Source organism: Sitophilus oryzae, unplaced genomic scaffold, assembly GCF_002938485.1.
Source record: "Sitophilus oryzae breed Bouriz unplaced genomic scaffold, Soryzae_2.0 scaffold_1660_pilon_pilon, whole genome shotgun sequence".
Classification (NCBI taxonomy): Eukaryota; Metazoa; Arthropoda; class Insecta; order Coleoptera; family Curculionidae; genus Sitophilus; species Sitophilus oryzae.
Window position 1 is genome coordinate 160,959 of NW_022146348.1, and position 20,934 is coordinate 181,892.

At 32.3% G+C, this 20,934-nt stretch overlaps 1 protein-coding gene across 3 annotated transcripts in view; it reads left to right on the forward strand.

The window, feature by feature from the left end:
• The first annotated feature begins 240 nt into the window (after positions 1-240).
• The window catches only part of LOC115880903 (serine/threonine-protein phosphatase 4 regulatory subunit 1-like), a 358,417-nt gene continuing 337,723 nt past the window's right edge, over positions 241-20,934 (forward strand). For 2 of the 3 annotated variants that reach the window (XM_030898229.1, XM_030898230.1), the window contains exons 1-3: positions 242-435; positions 493-546; positions 14,476-14,620. In XM_030898229.1, coding sequence (XP_030754089.1) covers positions 423-435; positions 493-546; positions 14,476-14,620 — 212 coding nt within the window. In that variant the 5' untranslated portion in view covers positions 242-422. Of the gene's footprint in view, positions 436-492; positions 547-14,475; positions 14,621-20,934 lie in introns of all 3 variants that reach the window. The other variant, XM_030898233.1, reaches the window with a different exon arrangement.

A 20,934-nucleotide genomic window follows, 5' to 3' on the forward strand; every position in this document is an offset into this window, starting at 1 on the left:
ATATTTTGATTTATTTTTAACTACCCTTTACAAACACTACAACAGTAATTATACGTACAAGAAATAATTAAATCTAAAATAAATGTTAATCAGAAACTTTATTATTCCTCGTTTCAAAACCACATTTTCAAGAAGATACAAAATAATTTGAAAATTTAAATCAACCTCTACTTCTAGTGATTTTTAAGATTATCGTTTTCGTAGGTTGGTATGGCAAAAATTTACCAAAAAGAAAAACAAATGGAGTAAATATACGAAACGTACTATTTAACACAATTTTGTTAATGCCTAGTTGAATATTTACATTTTTTTTTACTTTCATAATATTCAATTCTTGTTGTTGTGAAAGTTTAAAGCCTAAAGCCGCTTTCAAAATATTAATTTGTCACGTGTATATGGTCTGTTAGAGGTTCTGGACTAAAATGGCCGGAGCAGGTATGTATTTTATATTTTTATAATTAAATATATTGTTACGTTGTCTGTAATTTTTAGATTATTCAGCAGGATCGTCTAAGGATTCTCCGAGTGCCCGTCTCGCCAACAAAGGTACGAGCTGTTTTGCAATTGCTTTTTCTTTAATATTTTTAAAAGTAGGTAGTGCCTGGGTTTCTAAAAACCCTTACCTCACTAAACTATCTGATACTATTAATTAGTATTGAAACTGCTGTTAACTAAAAAGAGTGAGATTAAAGAAAATAATAATTTGAGCTACTCTATTTTGTGACGCATAATAAAAAAAAACGCATATTAAAAAAATATGTTGTAATTGTTAAAACTGTTATAGTACAAGCAGGAATAATACCTATACATTGAAAATGTGATGCTGGTGCTAAGTGTAAATTTTATTCATTATGGTCCGTTTATGGTTGACTAAATCCTACTCTTACCATTATTTTACATTTCTTCATCTAATAAGTGATATAGTCTGTCCAACGAGTCAGGGAAAATGTTGGACAGATGACATCCAACAAATGACAGAAAATACAATTTTTCTTGGAATTAAAATGATAGATTATTGATTGAATTAAAATGATACCTGTCACTGGTATTATACATACATATAACTTCACGTTGGACAAACTATAGCTTTATTCGGGTTCGTTTTTGAGAACTGTCCTAGAATCGTTCTCGCACTGCGCAGTGGTTTGAATTCTAGAACTGTTTTTGGATCTTTTGAGGACTATAATATGAACTACATGATGAAACCCGAACGCTTTGCGAACTATTTTTGGACGAAAGTGACAGAAGCGACTTAACCTCACTATTGAAATGTGAGAGATGTCCTTAAAATTTGTTTGTTTATTACAAAAAGCAACAGTTGAGCACCCCAAAAATGGAAGATTACAGAGCAGTTAAAAAAATAAGATTTAGTTGTGAATTTCTATTGCATTGACCGCCAGAAATTATTTCCTTTTCAGGGTAATTTTAAGAGACATATTATGGCAGTTCAAGAAATTCAAATATACCCTAGCTTTATTTCGTTATAATATGATCAAAATTTAGTTAATGTTCAATACCTGGAGGATTATACTATTTATTTTCACAGAAATAATGATATGAGAAAGCATTTAAGATAGTGTTTAGGACAGCATTTGTATCATTTGAAAGTAGGTAAGTTAAAATTACAACCGTAACAGGATATGTACAATATATAATTGGGATTTTTGTAGATTGTGATATCTGACTAAATATAAAGGAACAGAATTTTAATAATTTATACCTAAGAGGAGTATATTGGAATGTTCTCGAAATATATCAGGTACGTACATAAAAAACTGTCATTTATCCTTGATATAAGTGGTTTGCTTCTCTTTCTAATAATATAGCTAACTGTCTATTTTCTAATTACCACAACATTATAATCAAAATTGATTGCCAAAAAATTATCTGCCTTTAATATTTAAATTTATACATATTTATGTAAAATATAACACACATACATAGGATACGTAATTAGTATAAGTAGGTAGTTAATGCAATATTAAAAAAAAGTTTTAATTTATATATGTTATATCTAAATAATTTATTTGATTACGTATAATAAATTTAAGTACATAGCTATTTCAAAATAAAGCCTTACAAAGGAAAGAAAACATATTAGGTAGGCTAACCATGTTTGTTTGCTTTCTTTTTAGATATGCCAATAATTGCCGAAGGATATTTAAAGAATAATGGAATAATAAAAACAAATGGTTTGCATTAATCAAATACTAATTGTGGAATCAGTGGAAAATGATAAATGTTTAATAGAATATATAGTTTTGCAGTACAGACAACCTTGAACAGAAAATAGAAACCAAAATTATGAAGAAAGTTTTACAGGAGATAATTTTAGAACAGATGAATTTTGCCTCGTTATTCTATAATTAACATAAGAAGCCTAATATTGAATGCATTCTAGTAATAGAAAAATAGTCAAGTGATATGCTAGATAACTACAAAAAATTCATTATGGTCATAACTGTTTATTAATTTAGTTAATAAAAATTATCACTTTTGTGTTAAAACTATTTTTATTTTGTTACATTTCTAACCCTCAAGAATCTTAGATTGTTACATTTCTAACCCTCACGAATTCTTAGAATGATAAATATGAAATAAATAAATATATACATACTACATACATTACTATGGTAAATATATCTAAAATTGTAATTTATCTACCTCTCTACAAGATAATTTTCAGAAATATTACTTATAATAATAATAAAATAATTTAGCTCTTCTTGGTTAAGCTAGTTTCGTAAGGGTAGTTCAGGCACATTTTTCAATCGAACAATAAGTATTATTACAATACTAATTTGTAGATGAGGTACCTATTTTTCAGTTTTAATCAAAGTGCTACTAGTCATGACAAAAATAAAATTTTAATATGTATGTACAGTACGTTTGTCCGTTCTGTAGCTCCGGGGTATCCGTGAGAGGGGAAACGATATTCTCTCCATGTTTTTCGTAAAAAATTGGGACGACGCGTCCCATCAATAAAAATTCGACAAATTTGCAAGTAGACAATAAAATGAGTGGGCGGAGCGATTTGCGGTGACGTACTCGTCAAGTCGACGTATAAAATATATTGCTGTTTATTTAAATGTTTTTTGTCCGCATTCCTTTCAGAGACACAGGTCCAGCAGATGTACTAATTGTAAAAAATTTTACACAATTCACAGACTTTAGGGGGGGCCCGGGCTTTTTAGGTTAGAAAAGTACAAAAATGGTCCAAAAACGATTCTTGCTGCCAAGCTAGGATCAAATTTGGACTGTTTTTTTCTAGTCCTAGAACCATCCGCGTTATAACCCGAACATCTAACTTGATCTAATTGAGAATCCAAAAAAGGTTCAAAAACAGTTCTCATCGAACCCGAACGCAAATTTTCTTCTGCGCATGCGTATCACCGTTCTAGGACGGTTCAAGAAATAACCCGAACCCCGAACCCTTGTATATATATTTTTAAAGTAGATCAACCTAAGAAGTTTATGGACTAAGACTACTAGATGGCAGGACCGGGTTCCCTACAGAAAATTACTTTTTGTTACTCTGAATTTGGAAGCTACCAATAAAAACAGAGAAAATAAAAATCGATAATTTTCGGACTGTGCCAATTGGTTACTAATCGACCAGATACTTTTTGTCTGTTATGGTGCGTCCAGACCATAGACAAACTAACAAAAGCAAGACTTTTCAAAGGATTGAGGAAGTCGAATTATTGTTTTTGCGCTGGCCAGTTGAGTCAGTAGCAGTCGCACTCGTCAAACCTAACCTAAATAAAACGAAAAACGTTTTTGCCTTGAACCATCCTTGAACGAACTGTTGAATTCCTGATTTTGCGTTTTGTTTGGTTATTACTATTATTTTATTAGCGTACAAAACGAAAACAAATAATTTAATACATTTTACATTTATGAAGAACATAATAATTACTGTGATTTACATATTATTGTGATTACATCGCTAACGTAGACAAAACGAAGGTCCTACAAATTGACTGTAAGTTATAAGAATCTTTATCTTTTTAATCTTTTTATGATTTGAATTTTCGTGCTTTATATTTTATAATAGACTCGAAATGTTAATATTTTTGCAAATTCTTGTGAAAATGTGAAGTTTATGTTTTTGTTTTATATTTGAAAAAGTTTTATATTTTTAAGATGTTTCTTGTTGTTCCTATTATTAATATTATAATATACATAATTATTTTTTTGTACCTTTTGAAGAATAATGCTTTTATTTCGTTTACCATAACTGTTTTTTTTATCATCTTTTTTGTTATTTTAATAAGAGAAATACGTTTTCGTTTATTTAACTTTTGTTTTTATATCTGTTATGTCCAGAAATTATTGTTTATTTTACCGATGGAAATAAATTTATTTGATTTTAATAAACGCTTTTTAATTAAACATCCTTGTCTAAAAGGCTACTACAAAATACACAATCCATAAGTAAACCGTCCTCGTCTAAAAGGCCAGTTGACGCAAGCGCGGTAATAAACTCTTATCAAACTTGTTACCGTTTTGCAGTACAGCGTTGACGCGTCTTGCTTTTGTTAGTTTGTCTATGGTCCAGACCTGAGGAGTCGAGTGCGAGACGAGCGCGAGACATTCCAAATTTGCGGTGTTTTTCAAAGGGTGGAGGGGTCTCGCAAGAGCCACAGATTATAATCTTTGTTTTTTCTTTATTGTTTTTCGTTGTTCCAATTTTCGGAATCGGGCACTAGTTAGGTGACTAGTTTGCGCACATAGCACGCCCACTTATGGCCTCCAAAATTGTGCACAGCGCCTGACCGGCACAGTTATTAGAGAGATATCGGAAAACCGAATAGCGTCATCCAGTATTTACGCGTACCTTATCATGGTTACGATATGCGCGAGTCAACGCAACACCCGCTAATAACGTTACCGCCTGACGTAATTTGCGGATCAATTACACCAAGCGCTCTTTCTAAATAACCTCTGATAACGTTTAAATGGGCATGCTTAAATGGGTATGTTTGGGTATTTGACAACCGGAGCCGGCCGGCGAGATCTTTTATTTTAGGTTATGTTTGAATTGTTTTGAATTATTGCTTTAGTTTTATTTTATATTTATAAAGCTCGCGGCCAAGTCTGGACGTGTCTTTGGTAGGCTCGCCCGACTGCGAGATATTAGCTCTGATATTAGTGCATATTGAAATGGAGACTTGGACGGAAAAAGATCAGCTGAAATTCATCGATTTATATAAAGCAAAACCAATATAAAGAATACAAAAGATAAAGAATATTAAAAAAAAACAATAAACACGATGCGTGGGTAGATATTTCACAATCGATGAATAAAACCTTGGGAGGAATATAAAAGAGAATTATTAAAAAGTGTTTAAGAGTTATTAAAAAAAAATAGAAAAACTGCAGAGAAAGTTAAGATACACATTTTAAAATTATTATAGAGTATACAGGGTGGTTCAAAATAGTGTTACGGATATAACATGGTTTTTTAAATAAATGTATCTAGCATGTTTTCGTAATGTTTGGAGCGCCTGGATCTGTCCCAGATTGGCGATGCGTAGAGTATGGTCGAATTAACTACCGAAGCCAGAAGTCTTCTTTTTTCCGCGCGAGTTTCCTACGATGTTCTCTATGGGCATTTCGGAAACTGCTGGAGATAGAGAGTCGGTTAAATGGGGAAAGAATTGCAGTTTTGTGAGGTCATAAATATGCGCCTTTCAGATTTTTGAAAAAGTTCATGGCCTACTAGATATTTCGAAAAAAACAAATTTTGGCTATTTTAAAAATTGTCCCTAATTCCATTATAATCTATTTTAGACAAAAAGTGTTCAGATAAAAGTTGTAGATAATCACATTCCTAATGAGACTATGTTCTCCGATTTTTTCTAAAGCCTGTCATTTTTGACATACGACACAAACATATGTTTTTTTAAATGGAAACCATAGTTGGCCATGACTTCATAAAAAGCGCCATTTTTTAAGCTTTTCAGCGATATAAGCTATAATATGTTTCTTTTACAAAATTACTGAGTTATAGCCAATTCTTATCTTTCTTGACTAATTTCACTTAGTTAGCCATGGAAACAAGTTCAATCGTCGTTGCTCTCAGAAATGTGAAATTGTCACATCCAATCTTTGTAAATTAAAATAAACAAAAGTTGTAAATAATTTTTTTTTAAATGAAGAAAAGCGTGTAGGATTATTTGTTCAACTTTTCTTGACCATACAAGATACGTTGACCAGTGAAAGTTACTTACGTTTTTTAGAGAACGGTTTCCAATGGTGTTCTAATTTTCTTATGATTTATAACTTATAAAAAGACAAAATATTTTATTAAACGGCTCTTTACAAAAAAAATATCAATACATACACTTTAAGTTAATTTAGGAAATGTTCAAAAAATCCGCAATTGTTTTGAGTACATAAATGCATCTTTTTAAAACTGAATTTCTAGCTATTGTCACAGAACGACCGGTCGACTTAATTAAACTTCTCCTGTTTCGCCTCTTCGAGGGCCTCTCATAAGTTCATAAGTGCTTTAGTAAACCTTGTTGTTAACCATACCGTATAAAAAAAATCTAAAATGGATAGGTCAGGTGACCGAGGACGCCGAGGAGACCCATGCAATTGGTCCACCTCTTTCTATCCCTGAGTCTACATAATTATGATAATGAAATAATTTTTAACATTTCTTACAATGTGGGAGAGGGGTTTGGTGTGTCATAATGAAAGTCATGTTGGAACCACTCTATTAATGCGCGAGTATCTAAATTTAAGTTTTCTAACATGTCTTGAAAACCGTTCTCTAAAAAACGTAAGTAACGTTCACCGGTCAACGTATCCTCGAAACTGTATAGCCAAGAAAAGTTACAATTTTTGTTTATTTTAATTTACAAAGATTGGATGTGACAATTTCACATTTGTGAGAGCAACGACGATTGAACTTGTTTCCATGGCTAACTAAGTGAAATTAGTCAAGAAAGATAAGAATTGGCTATAACTCAGAAATTTTGTGAAAGAAACATATTATACCTTATATCGCTGAAAAGCTTAAAAAATGGCGCTTTTTATGAAGTCATGGCCAACTATGGTTTCCATTTAAAAAAACATATGTTTGTGTCGTATGTCAAAAATGACAGGCTTTAGAAAAAATCGGAGAACATAGTCTCATTAGGAATGTGATTATCTACAACTTTTATTTGAAAACTTTTTGTCTAAAATAGATTATAATGGAATTAGGGACAATTTTTAAAATAGCCAAAATTTGTTTTTTTCGAAATATCTAGTAAGCCATGAACTTTTTTGAAAATCTGAAAGGTGCATATTTATGACCCCACAAAACTGCAATTCTTTCCCCATTAACTGACTCTCTATCTCCAGTAGTTACCGAGATACCCATAGAGAACATCCTAGGAAACTCACCCTGCTCCTCCTATATTGGGAGTGATTTTCGTCACATGCTGGAAGATGCCAGCCGTTTTATTCCTGATCTCTGTGATGTGTGAGGTCAGTCGCATGCCCGAGTTGAACCAAACCCCCCCTTATTTAACCTTCTTTTGAGGTCGTGATTTTTTTGCCCTGCGTTGTTCGACGAGAACAATCAGCTGAGTTTTTTCTGGAGCCAGTTTGACGCCCATGGTTTCCAACCAATTTTTAATGGTCTGTTTTTAATCTTCTCCAATTTTTTAAGAGCAATTTTATTATTCTTTAACCATCCTTGAATGTCCTATAGTTTTCGAGATCCTCATCTGTATGAAATACAGTGACGGTTAATTTCAAAGATTGCTTTTTCGCAGCTTGTCAAGGTCAAGTGCAATAAGTCTACGCGTTAATTTCGCCCGTATAGTGTCGGGGCGAATCTAAGTTGGCCCGTTCACGGCGGCGCTTTTCCACCCCCTCGAGGGAATCTTTACCGATTTATCCACACCCACCGCGATCGCGGACGCAGGCCCCATCGATTGCGAGCGCAGCGCCGCGACGCCGGTCGGCCGCGCTCCGTACTACGCCCGAGTCTCCACCCGGCTCTAAGATTCGGGGTGTATGGCCTCGAACACGCGGCGGAAAAATGCCGGTCGCTGGAAAAACGGTCGGAACGCGATGGACGGGCGGCTCGCGGGTGCAGCATGGACGAAATCGGCCGCATATCGCGCCTGGATAGAGTCCGGACCGGATCGAAGTCTTTCCCGAGTATTTTGTAAGATCGGAGGCGTGATCTCGATTTGGCCTTATCTTAGGGGTGGACATAGTGCGTCTTATATTATTCTTCTAAAATTTAACGACGAAATGGTAAAATAAATATATTTTTCCTGCATTTGAATTCTAAGAAAATAGGTTATTGTATTAGGAGTGTTATATATAATTTGGAAAGGCTTTTCAATGATATTTTAATACGTTCTCCAAAAAATGAATTTGTTGTTAATTATTGGATTTAATAGATACTAAATACAGTCGCTTTTTATTTTTGCTTTATTGAAATTATCATTCTGTCATACCGATTAAAAACATTGAATTCGACACCCGTTTTTTGATTTGTGATTTATTTGAGAACGTGTCATGTTATAATACTAATATTTACTGTTTCTCGCATATAGTTTATGATATGTAGTATTTTGTAGAACCCGTATTTTTCATATTCGCGGCAAAAATCTACATAGTAAACATATTGATCGGTTGTGCTATAGCAGAGTCGAAGACCTTTTAATGTGTCTTTTTGGGATACACTTTTACCCTATATTGGTGCGTTCTTATGTTTTATTTTATTTGAATTGGGGTTACTAAAATAATGTTCGTGAATATTACTTGGATTAGTACAGAAATGTATATAGTAGGAGTTGTGTAAAGGATAAAATTGATATAACGTGTAACTTAATAATAAACTTTATTTTGGAGTTTTAGCGGTAAAAAAATTCTATACTAGCAAAACTGCAACTCTTAGAAACCTCTTATATACCTTATATACCTTAAGATGATTTTCTATTTAATGGCAGAGATTCGGGGTGTATAGCATTCTAAAGCAGAGATTCGGGGTGTATAGCCTTTAAGACGCGCGGTAAAATACCGGTCGCTAAAAAAACAATTAGAAGGCTGGGGATTGCTGGATACACCATAGACACAAGTTAACTACAACAGATGCGAAAGAACACCGAATTACGCGTTCAGGTTTCTGTGACCTTCAGAAAGAGTTCATAGACAATCCGCATCAATGTATAGTTTGGGTTATTATTTGTTTGGGTGAAAATAATCTGCACCAATATGTTATCGAGGCATACAAAAAGGTCCACAAACTTCGAGACATACGAAAAATCAAGTCCATTTAGCGTGTGTCGCAATTTTCACACCTTAAAAAATTAGTTTTTTATAGCTATAGCAACTGCAGCGACTATGAAAAAAGCTGTGTGATATTCATAGAAAATAAGGGCACCTGTAATTCATTTGAGAATGTTATAAATCGCTAAAAGAGGTTTCAAATCTCTTGGATTTCTATTAATATTAAATAACTTTTATTAAAAATTGAACTAAAATTGTTAGTATCATTAAAAACAATTCAAATTCAAAAATTGTATCAGTCAAATTCCCTCATTTAAGGTGAATATTAAAGTAAATATAAATACAGCTCATTCGAAGCTCTACTTATCTTTAAGAAAAATTTAAATCATTGTTGCAATTGGGCCTTAATGCCATTTCGAATGAACAATAGTATTAATAATGTACATTATAATAATAATAAATTTTATATCATAGCGTGTATTAAAACTACTAAAACACTTTTAAATTGGTATTATATTAACAACTTTTGTTTTTTAATCCAAAAAAAGTTACCAATTTTCTCAATCAAAATATTTGTGGTCCTGAAAAGGACCTTCGTTTTCCCATGTTCGTCAAGGTAGGTAATGGGTAAGCGGTAAAAAAAACAGGATAATGAAATTTAAAAAATTACAAAAATTGTTCAAAAGTGCCTCCCTCTTGCATTAAACAATAACCCAAACGATCATAAAATCCCCTCCTCACATTGGATAACATATCAGGGGTGACAGTGTCAAAGGCATTAAATATTTTCTGCCTTAACTGCTCCAAGTTTTGAATTTCTTCATGGCCGTAAATTTTAGATTGTATGTACCTCCATAAAAAGAAATCATTCACCGAGAAGTCAGGTGAAATTAAACGTCAGTCTAAACAAAACTGTCATTTTTTAAAAGTTCTCAAAATTTGGACTCACGCTAAATGGACTTGATTTTCCTATGTCTCGAAGTCTGTGGACTTTTCTGTATAATCTCACAGTAATTTAATAGATTGCTCGTCATATTATATCAGCTCGTAGGAGATTAGGAAAAAAAAAAGATATTAAAAATTAATTTATTTAACAAAATTTAATTAAAGATGTGACAAAATAGTTACATTTCTATTGGTTCTATCGGACTTTTTTCGACTATATAAATTTTTATTTTTTGTAAACTTTAATGCATAAAATATTTTCAATCTAATAAATAATTTAATGATGTAAAAAAGAGGAAATTTCTCACATGGGTGGTCAAATTCTATAGTTTTCATTATATCAAACAAAAAAACGGTAAAAAACAGGATAATGAACAGCCTCTGAATGTTTTCTTCAGTGCAAAACTCACCAAAATTTAATATAAATAATTTTTCCAGCCTGTAAATAAAATGAACAAATTTTTCCACTTTCATGATCAAAGGCTTATAAATGGGTAAATAATTTCGAGTTATCCAGAGATTCGGATTCTTTTGCAAATTTTAGACAAATATCACATTGATGTATTTGAAGACCCTTTTTAATGATGTAGTCAAACATAATTAAAGGCATTTTGAGTTGAAAACATTTCTCAGAGGCTGTTTGATATAATGAAAACTATAAAATTTGACCACCCATGTGAGAAATTTCCTCTTATTTACATCATTAAATGATTTATTAGATTGAAAATATTTGATATATTAAAGTTTACAAATAAAGATTTATATAGTCGAAAAAAGTCCGATAGAACCAATAGAAAGGTAACTATTTTGTCACATTTTTAATTAAATTTTGTTAAATAAATTAATTTTTTATACTATATATATATCTTTTTTTTTCGTTATAAATAAACACATTTGCATCCCATTTTAAATAAGATATACAAATTTCCAAAACTTAGAAATAACAGTTCAAAAGTTCAACAAAAATCCTACACGCGTTTTTAAAAAGAAACTTATAACCACGCACTATGTCATTCCAGCAAGCGAATACGACACAGCATAGGTCTCCGGACTAAACGACTGGTGTATTTACACCACTCAATAGGCGTGTCGGGTTTGCCGAGCGGTTTCCGATGCAGTCGCTTTCTTTCGCATCTGTTATAGGTAATTTGTGCCATAGATAATATCAGCTGCATATCGCGCCTGGATAATATATGATTTTTAGTCTTATTAGTCATATTTTAAAATATTATTTTTTGCTTAAATTTTTAGAACCACTGGATTTTTTCTGTAAATTTGTAATTTTTTCTGTAAACTTGTAAATTTAATCTACTACCTATGTTGCCATATTATGAAGAAATTATTACATTTTTAAAAAATATTGCTTGTTTTTATACCAATTAATAAATATGTCCAATACTCATCAACTTTTAATCTCGCTAATCTTTACTCTCTATTAGTCAATAATATTTTTTTTCCGAATTTAGACCCATACCCTGCAAAAATATATTCTAGCACATGCATGTGAATTTTCCCAGACCCCACTAAGATTGTACGCAGGAAGCATGTACAGGGGGTTTATATATTGTGGTCCTTTTCTTATCACCTTAACCCCCGATGTTTTCAGGTAGAGATAGCGCGTTATAATCCGCCAGATATATTTTATTTGATGGATAGCAGAAAAAAGTGTATCTTCACCTATAGATACCAATATCTATTAGATAAAATAACCTTATCCGTCAGATATCCTATTTGGGACCTCAACTGCCAAATATCGCTTTATTTGTCGGATAAAAATTTGACACATGAGGAGATTTTGATTTAATTTAATAAAATTGCTTAACATAACCTAAGACATTCTTACTATTGTAGATTTCGTTTATTTCAATAAATTCGATTTTAGATTATTTCGAAAAGACTTACCTATTCTGACCCCCGGTGTTTTCAGGTATAGATAGCGCGTTATAATCCGCCAGATATATTTTATTTGATGGATAGCAGAAAAAAGTGTATCTTCACCTATAGATACCAATATCTATTAGATAAAATAACCTTATCCGTCAGATATCCTATTTGGGACCTCAACTGCCAAATATCGCTTTATTTGTCGGATAAAAATTTGACACACGAGGAGATTTTGATTTAATTTAATAAAATTGCTTAACATAACCTAAGACATTCTTACTATTGTAGATTTCGTTTATTTCAATAAATTCGATTTTAGATTATTTCGAAAAGACTTACTTATTCTGAGTATGTAGACTATAACCATTTTAGAACGTATGAGGTATAAACACTAATAAACACATTGAAATGGTGCAAAACACTATTGTTGCTGGTGTCGGACTTTACAAGGAGTATTACAAAATAAAAGGAGCCTCTGTTAGAGCATCAGAACGAAGAGAATGCATTAAGTCGGGATAATAGTGATGAAATATGTACAATTACCAAGTAAAAATATAACTCAACGACAATTTATACAAAATAAATTATTTTACTTAAATCCCTTCAATTAAAAAATAAATAAAACTTTTTAAATCAAACTATTTATTTCATTTTTAATTCTCATATCTTAATTCATTAATATTACAACAGGAACCTTAGAAAACCTGTTATCCAATTCACATTTGCTTTTATTTCTTTTGTGTTACAATTTTAATTTAATTTCTTGCACTATGTACCTTATACTTTATACATCTCTTCTTCATGCTGTTTTTTAAGTAACTCTCTAGCTAAACCTTTTTAAAACACCTCCTTTAAATACCAGTTAGTTCAACTTTTTTACTGTTAAAAGGTTTATTAATATCAACTTTGTTTACACAATATTTTTCCTGGTTTTTTTGAAGTTCCATCACTTGTTTTATATTTTTTTTTTATTATAACAATTATTATAGGTGCTTTTAATTTATTATTAATCAAGACAAAAGTATCTAAAATCATCTACATATATAAAATGCTAATGTTTATCTGTGTCGTCTCTACTGAAGTAACGACTTGCTCTAGAAAGTTGCTTTTTACTAAAAGATAGCTAATTGGCTCTTCTAAAAACTGTCCTCGCCGGATTTTTTGTTTTTCATTTAATTAAAAAAAAATAAGTATTTTTTTTCCTGATGTCGCTGTCGTGGCGGATGCGCCAGGCTTCAACTAGTACACCAATAAATGAGGAGATAAAACCGCAGTACTGGTCTTTGGGGTTATATACTTATTCTCAATCTTGCTTTTCTAAAGAAAAATAATATAAGTACATTTATCTATTTTATAAAATAAAAACTCACCTTAATTACTATCATCGATGCTATCCTACCTATTTCTTTATTATGAGAAGCCCTACAACAATACATATTTGTTATTATTAACAGCCTTATGCTATTTTTTTACCAGATTGTGGTTTTAGGATTTATCTATAAATCTCGATCTGCTTGCACTTCACCAGTTTCTTCCATATTTTCTATTATCAATTTATTGTACTAAAATGTTAATATAATAAATATAACAGTAATATCATATAATTAAATTATAAATTAAGTACTTACACATACTTTTTTTCTTGTTTTAATTTCTTATAAATCGCATTCCATCAACAGATCTATTTCACAACTACTGTTGAAAGTTGAAACTGATTCCCTTTTTCCATAAAACCAGTGGTATACCATAATAGAACTGGTCAGAGTTGAACCACAGGTTGAACACAAAATATATTTTAGTTGAATTTTTTATTTTCATTTGGACGATCTTTTGACAACGACAACTGAATAATAACCTCACTTTTTAATCTAACGATTTGAAATTCCCAGTTTGTGTCTCTGTCTGTTGCATAGACTTTTCATATATGTATAACCATCTCAATTTCAGATATCTTATATTGGCAACACTTTCTCTACGGAGTGTCCTCCAAATTGTTATCTTTTGGATTATTTTGTATGAAAATGTCCTCCAAATTGTTATCTTTTGGATTATTTTGTATGAAAATACCCAAATGTTATATCCTATAGATAGCAGGCTCTAGATTGTTTATCTTTTAGATAGTTATTTGTTAGATAAAAGCTATTTATATATCACTGAAAACACCGAGCCTAGAGTCTTATACGCTGAGTTATTATACGCTGTACTTTCTGGTCGCTTTCATGGGTCGAGTAAATACCGAACGCTTATTTTGTACTTTTTCGTACTAGTAAAACTGTACTCTTAACGATCAGATCAGATGGCAGATATCCAGTTAACTGCTTAGAACTCTATATTGTGATAATATTGTTTTGTTTTAAACCTTAGTTTTTTTGGTGACGATAACATATTTATTTTTTTCAGTAATTCGAGGTGTTCGCAGGCCTTCAAGAAGGCTTGTTATAGATGAAGTCGACTCCAATCCACGCTTTAGGAGACAAAATCCCTTTGGTCCCTTTGGGATTTTGTCTCCTATAGGAGTCTCCCATGAGGACGATTCTGACTCTCGGTAAGTATGGCTTTTTATCATCTTAAATATAGGTACCTTATTGTCTTTAATATATATTCGGTTCTCTTGACCGTTTATTTTTGTAACAAGATGGATTTTCTCTCGAACTCCATCGAAACTCCGTTAAAAAAGCAGTGTACGGCTTCCACGGCGCAAACACGTTTCGCTAAAGCCGCGTCCAAGCTACTCGAACAAAACGTTCGCGAACATATATAATTCACACTATATACTCGTAGCAGCAGGTCGTAAACGACGGCACAGCCCATCGCATCGGTCCCGAGGACTGAGGTGCGGTGAAGAATGCGACAACCAGTTTGCTCTATAGATCTAGGATGCGTTTAGGTAGTCGCTGTTTTTTCGAGTGCGCGGATTTCGAGTGCAAGCATTTTATTAAATGAATTAACCGGTAAACAGTTTAAGAACTTTTGTCGTTGAAGAATCAATATTTAGCAGGCGGAGGGTCACAGGGGTCTTTTGGCAGATTATTCGTTATAGTGTATTTTCAAGATCTGTATTCATTTTCAGCCGATTCTACCAGGTGTTTCTCAAAAGGGGCTCACTTTTTTATTTTTTCAGATAATACAACGAAATTTGGTTTGTTAGTATATGACATAAATTGGGATTGATTGACGTATTCAATTACCTTCGGTCGCTTCCTGTTTCACCGGAAATGACTACAACTTTGTATTTTTAGATTGTATCCTAAGTACTTTTTTACTATATTTGATAGAATGACATACCATACGTCAATTTTAGACAATTCCAATTAAATAAAAATAGCATTTTAAATTTCAATCTAGAGTGCCACTGAGTTAAAAGTATTAATTTGTAATCAAAGAACTTTGGAAACATATATTTGATCGTGTAATTTTTTTTCGTATCCTTTCATGGCCGCTTAAAAGATGCCCAAATCGTATTTTTAATGATAACTCAAAATTTTCAAATGTATATACGTATATACGGTAAAAAAATACCGAAGGTACCATTTAAATCAAATGTTGTTGTCATTTCCGGTGGAATAGGTATATAGTGACCGAAAATAAATGAAAACGTTGATCAATCCTGATTTATGTCCTATACTAAAATACCAAATCTCGTTTTTTATCTAAAAAATTAAAAAAGTTATAGAAGTGAACCACTTTTCAGAAACACCCGGTATATTTATTTCTAAAAATGTAATGGTAAAATTTCATTTCCGGTGTCAAACTTCCTATTAAGTAGTAATTTTTAATTTCAGAATCCCATAATAATTCCGGTTTTTAATAAAAATAATCATAAAGGTCTTTATTAACAAAAATGAAATTATATGGACGAAGTCTAGCTACATAGCTATTCACACTCAACCCACAATAAAATTATAAAATCTTCTCTTTGTGTAAACAAATTAGTTGTAAATGTTTTTCAGGATCCCAGATCCCAGTCAATAACTGCGTCTCCCATTGTCGAATACTCGGTAAAAAATAAAAATCACAGATGCACGTCCGAAATTAAATGAGACCCTTCCAAGTGTCCGGTACAATGTCCGCCGAAATGCACGCCGTTCGCTCCTCTTGATTTACCGACACCCGTCGGAAAAGGAACGCGCGCGCTCTAGCCTAGGCAGACGCACGCTCTGGCCAGTGCCTTCTATTAAAAGATCAGCCTACGGGCGGACTTTTGTTTACTTCATCAGCTGTACATACTTAGATATTGGGTTAGATTCCGTTTCATATTTTGTCGGTTGATTTTTGGTTTTAACTCTATGATTTTTGGTATTATTTATTATTGTAGTGCAAAAAACTAATTATTTTGGTGTTGAAGTGACATAAACTACTACCAGATATATGGTCACTCTCGGTTTCGCATAAAAAAATAGAAATTTTAAAAATTACACGTTGTGTAAGTGATTTAACCGAAAAGTGCCCATACATTTTTTACTTATCGTGATTTTTGTGTGTGTTTTTAAGACTCTAACAATTCATCAATAAAGCTTAAGTGGAGTGTGTTTTTGGTGCTATGCCTCATCTTTGTTGTGTTCCTGGTGGAAAGGATAGTTACTAAGGATAGTTATTATACTAGGCAGCCTAAAGTGTCCGGAAGAGCAAGAAAAGTGGGTACGAGTTATAAATCAAGAGAATTTTATTGAAAATATCTTTAATAAATTTAAAAATAATATTCTCCCATGATGGTATTAATGAAAACTGGACAATTAGGTTTATTTTATTCATATTGTGGAATCTCCACTCCAAGTGTTGCTGGTTCAGCTTCGATAGATTCAAACACGTAAGTAGGTATTATGATCTAGGGAAAAATAAAGAATATGTGTATTAGAGATCATGAAAAAGATTATTATTTTGAGTTCAAATTTTAAAAAAGATTTTTCTAAAGACAAGACTGATACAGTTTAAAAGAAGAATGTGTTTTTGTTTGATAATATATAATGTATGTTAAGCATAATATATATTTGTTCAGTAATTTTTAATGAATAGTATTGATTATTTATAATACCAAATTAATATCAAATATTTAAGTGATGGCTGAATACAATATGAATAAAATAACAATAAAATTGGTATATTTGCATAATACAAAATTAAGTTTTAAGAATAAAGGTGTTACTAAAAATACTAAGAAATTCATATTTCTTTGTTTTAATTGGTCTAATGTTATTTACATTTTACGTAAGAATTATACCGTATCATCGAAAAAATCGGCGTCTAGTTGGCTTGAAATGAACATCGATGACATTCCCTAAATAACTGTACACATAAAATAATTAACTAGAATTTTACAATCTTGGAAAATTTGATATTCTTGAACCTTGATTCTAAATATTCTAAATTTTTTGATTTTCTTGGAATTTAGGTTCGGGAAAAACGCTGATTGATTTTTCATTTGGTTTTTCATTATTTTTATTTGGTTTAAAAAACGGTTCGGCTAACATTATAGCCTCCATCAGTGTTGTGTCATATGAAAAATAGTGTCGAATATAATCCAAAAAATTGCATATAAAATATTCACACCACGCACATAATGTTTACTGCGTACCCATAGTCAATGTAGATAATTTTAGTGTTAAGAATAATAATTTAAAAAAATATGTGGTCATCTTTTGATAAGTTTATATTAGTTTATTAATTGCAGTAAACATTATGAGGTGTGAATTATATTGTATATGTAATTTTTTGGATTATATTCGACACTATTTTTCTCATATGACACAACACTGTGAAGGCTATAGTTAGCCGAAACGTTTTTTTTAAACCAAATAAATATAATGAAAACCCAAATGAAAACTTAATCAGCGTTTTTCCCGAACCTAAAAATCCCAAGAATATCAAAAATTTTATAATAATTTTACATATAAAATGCCAGCGATCTTCATTTCATAGCCATCGCTGACGCCTTTTTTTAGATAATATTGTATTATTTGTAAATATAATTTTTCGAACATTGATACTTGCAAAATATACATATAAATTTTGTGAATGCAAATAATAATACATCACTATTAGTAGATATTAAATGTTTTTTGTTAAATTAGATCGATTTTCAAACCCCAAAATTTAAAAATATATTTACATTTTACCCATTATCTTATGTACCTATACATTATTTGTACATTGTAAAACATTTGCTGCATTTGTATGGTTCATAGTTTATTTGCCAAAGTATTTATTACTATAAATAGGTATATATGTTGTAGTTATTAACTGTATATTATGTATATTTCATTTAAACTATATCATTTTTAAAATACAAACCAAAAATCTGAGGAATAATTATGTTTTCCATGTATTCTACAAAATATTTATTAATCCGTTATATCTAACTAGCGTGACGTCATAAATCTCGCCCGTAGGCTGATCTTTTAATAGAAGGCACTGCTCTGGCGTACAAGGTAGCCGTTCGGCGCTCCGCGCTTCTTAATAGGCCTAGGCTAGCTGTACTTGTTGGCTTTATTATTTATAAATCTACCTATCTCACAATTTTCACTTAGTATCTGTTTAATTATGTATGTTCGCGAACATTTTGTTCGAGTAGCTTGGACGCGGCTTAACATGGTTAGCGAAAGGCGCGTCCAGTGTAAAAGTAAAGTGTTTTGGTGTATTGTGGTGATTTAGTGTTTTATTTTGCCGTATATTTTACGACAAATTGTCGGCGCATTGTGGATGGCGTGTGCTGCCAACAGTAGGAGACCAGTGAAATCACACATGGTTAATAAAACTCATTTGCAACAACTAAACTTTTGACTTTGTTGTACTTTTGTACTTGCGGTGTGGACAAGACTTACCGTTTACGAGAAAAATCCAAAAAACCAAAAATTTTGAAATTTGAAATTGAATAACTTTTTAAGCAGACGTGGGATCGATGGGGACATTTTTCTTCTCCTTTATAATGGCTAACCTAAGGTCTCTACCAAAATTCAGCTTTGTCGGAATTTTTAATTTTATAATCCGCTACTTAAAAATTTTGAAAAGCTCTTTTTAAGATCAAAATGGTTTAGAATTTTAGAATTTAGAATGAGTGGGAGGGGGGTTAACCACTTCGACCTTAGAGATCCATTGTGTCCCCCCTTCTTGAATCATAACTCATCATACAGTCCCAGGGCTTTGACAAAAGCCAGTATCTGGGACGGTTTTATAGAGGGTAGTTCTCCATCTCCAATATCAGTCGTACCAAAATTCATGGCACGAATGGTTGTCGTCTCGGCGCACTCAGTGATGAGGTGTACTGGTGTTTCACCATCTTCCCCACAGAATCTGCATTCGCCGTTTCTTCTTAGTTTCAATCTACTGAGGTGTTCATTGAGGAGACAGTGTCCTGTTAAAAACCCCTGACAATCCGAAGATTGTTCTTACTCAGACCCAGGAAGATCTGTAATTTTTCTTGATCATAAGCCCTCAGAAACTTCTTCGAGTGTCTTAGACCATTGCAAGATTTCCATTCCAGGTTGCGGATGGAATCTTCCAAGTTCTTGAGTTCCGCCTTGAGTTGGTTACCACTTGGAAAGCAGAACGGTTCTGGTCCAGTTAGTGGAGTGTTAGCTCCTTTCCTAGCTAGATTATTTGCTTTTTCATTGCCTTCTATCCCTTGGTGAGCAGGCACCCAGAGTAGGAGGACTTTGTTTTCTTTGCCTAATTTATTCAGCTTCTCTATGCATTCTTTGACCAATTTCGAATTGATCGATACTGAGTTGATCGCTTTTAACGCTGCTTGACTATCAGACAAGATGGCTGTTTCTTGTTTCCGATAGTTGCTATCTAAGATAAGTTGTACGCATCTTTCGATAGCGTAGATTTCTGCCTGTAGGATACTAGGGTAAGTGCCCATTGGTTCGGAGTATTTAGCTCTCGGTCCAAACACTCCGATCCCTGTTCCCGTATTGGTTTTGGAAGCATCAGTATACCAAGTTATGGTATGGTCTTTTAACTGCTGGGCAAGCGTTTCGCTCTTCCAATCCTTCTTATTGCTCAATACTACATTGACATGTTTGTCAAAGTTGTACGTTCTTGGCATATCGTCCACTGGGAGTTGCAGAAGTGGTATTCCCTTTTTGAGAAGTGGTATTTCCTAATAAAAAGTAAACTCATTTGCAACAACTAAACTTTTGACTTTGTTGTACTTTTGTACTTGCGGTGTGGACAAGACTTATCGTTTACGAGAAAAATCCAAAAAACCAAAAATTTTGAAATTTGAAATTGAATAACTTTTTAAGCAGACGTGGGATCGATGGGGACATTTTTCTTCTCCTTTATAATGGCTAACCTAAGGTCTCTACCAAAATTCAGCTTTGTCGGAATTTTTAATTTTATAATCCGCTACTTAAAAATTTTGAAAAGCTCTTTTTAAGATCAAAATGGTTAAAATAAAGCCTAAACTATCATTTGAGAAGTTCTATATAATAAGTGTTATACCAACACTGAAAAAAGATCTCTCAGTCGAAATGAATATGACTTTGACCCAAAAGATTGGCGCTTTTCAATAGGGCCAAGAACGACGTTTCTTTGCCCAAAGCATTAACTATCTTTTCATAAGCTTTAAAAAATTACTTTAGAGAATAGAAGAATCTATCTGTCTAAAGTATTTCACTCTCGACCCAAAACGAATATGCAAAGAAGTTCTTGCTACAAGAACAAGTCTCTGTGATTCATGCAAAAATTCTTGATTGAAAAGGGACATTTCTTGATTAAAGAGACACTTTTCTTAAACCAATAGCGAATACTATTGACTCAACTAAAATTTATTTTGATCTAAGTGAAGTCTATACATCATATACAGTATACAGGCATATTACGAGGTATATTATTTTCTGATAAATTTAGGTTTTCCTG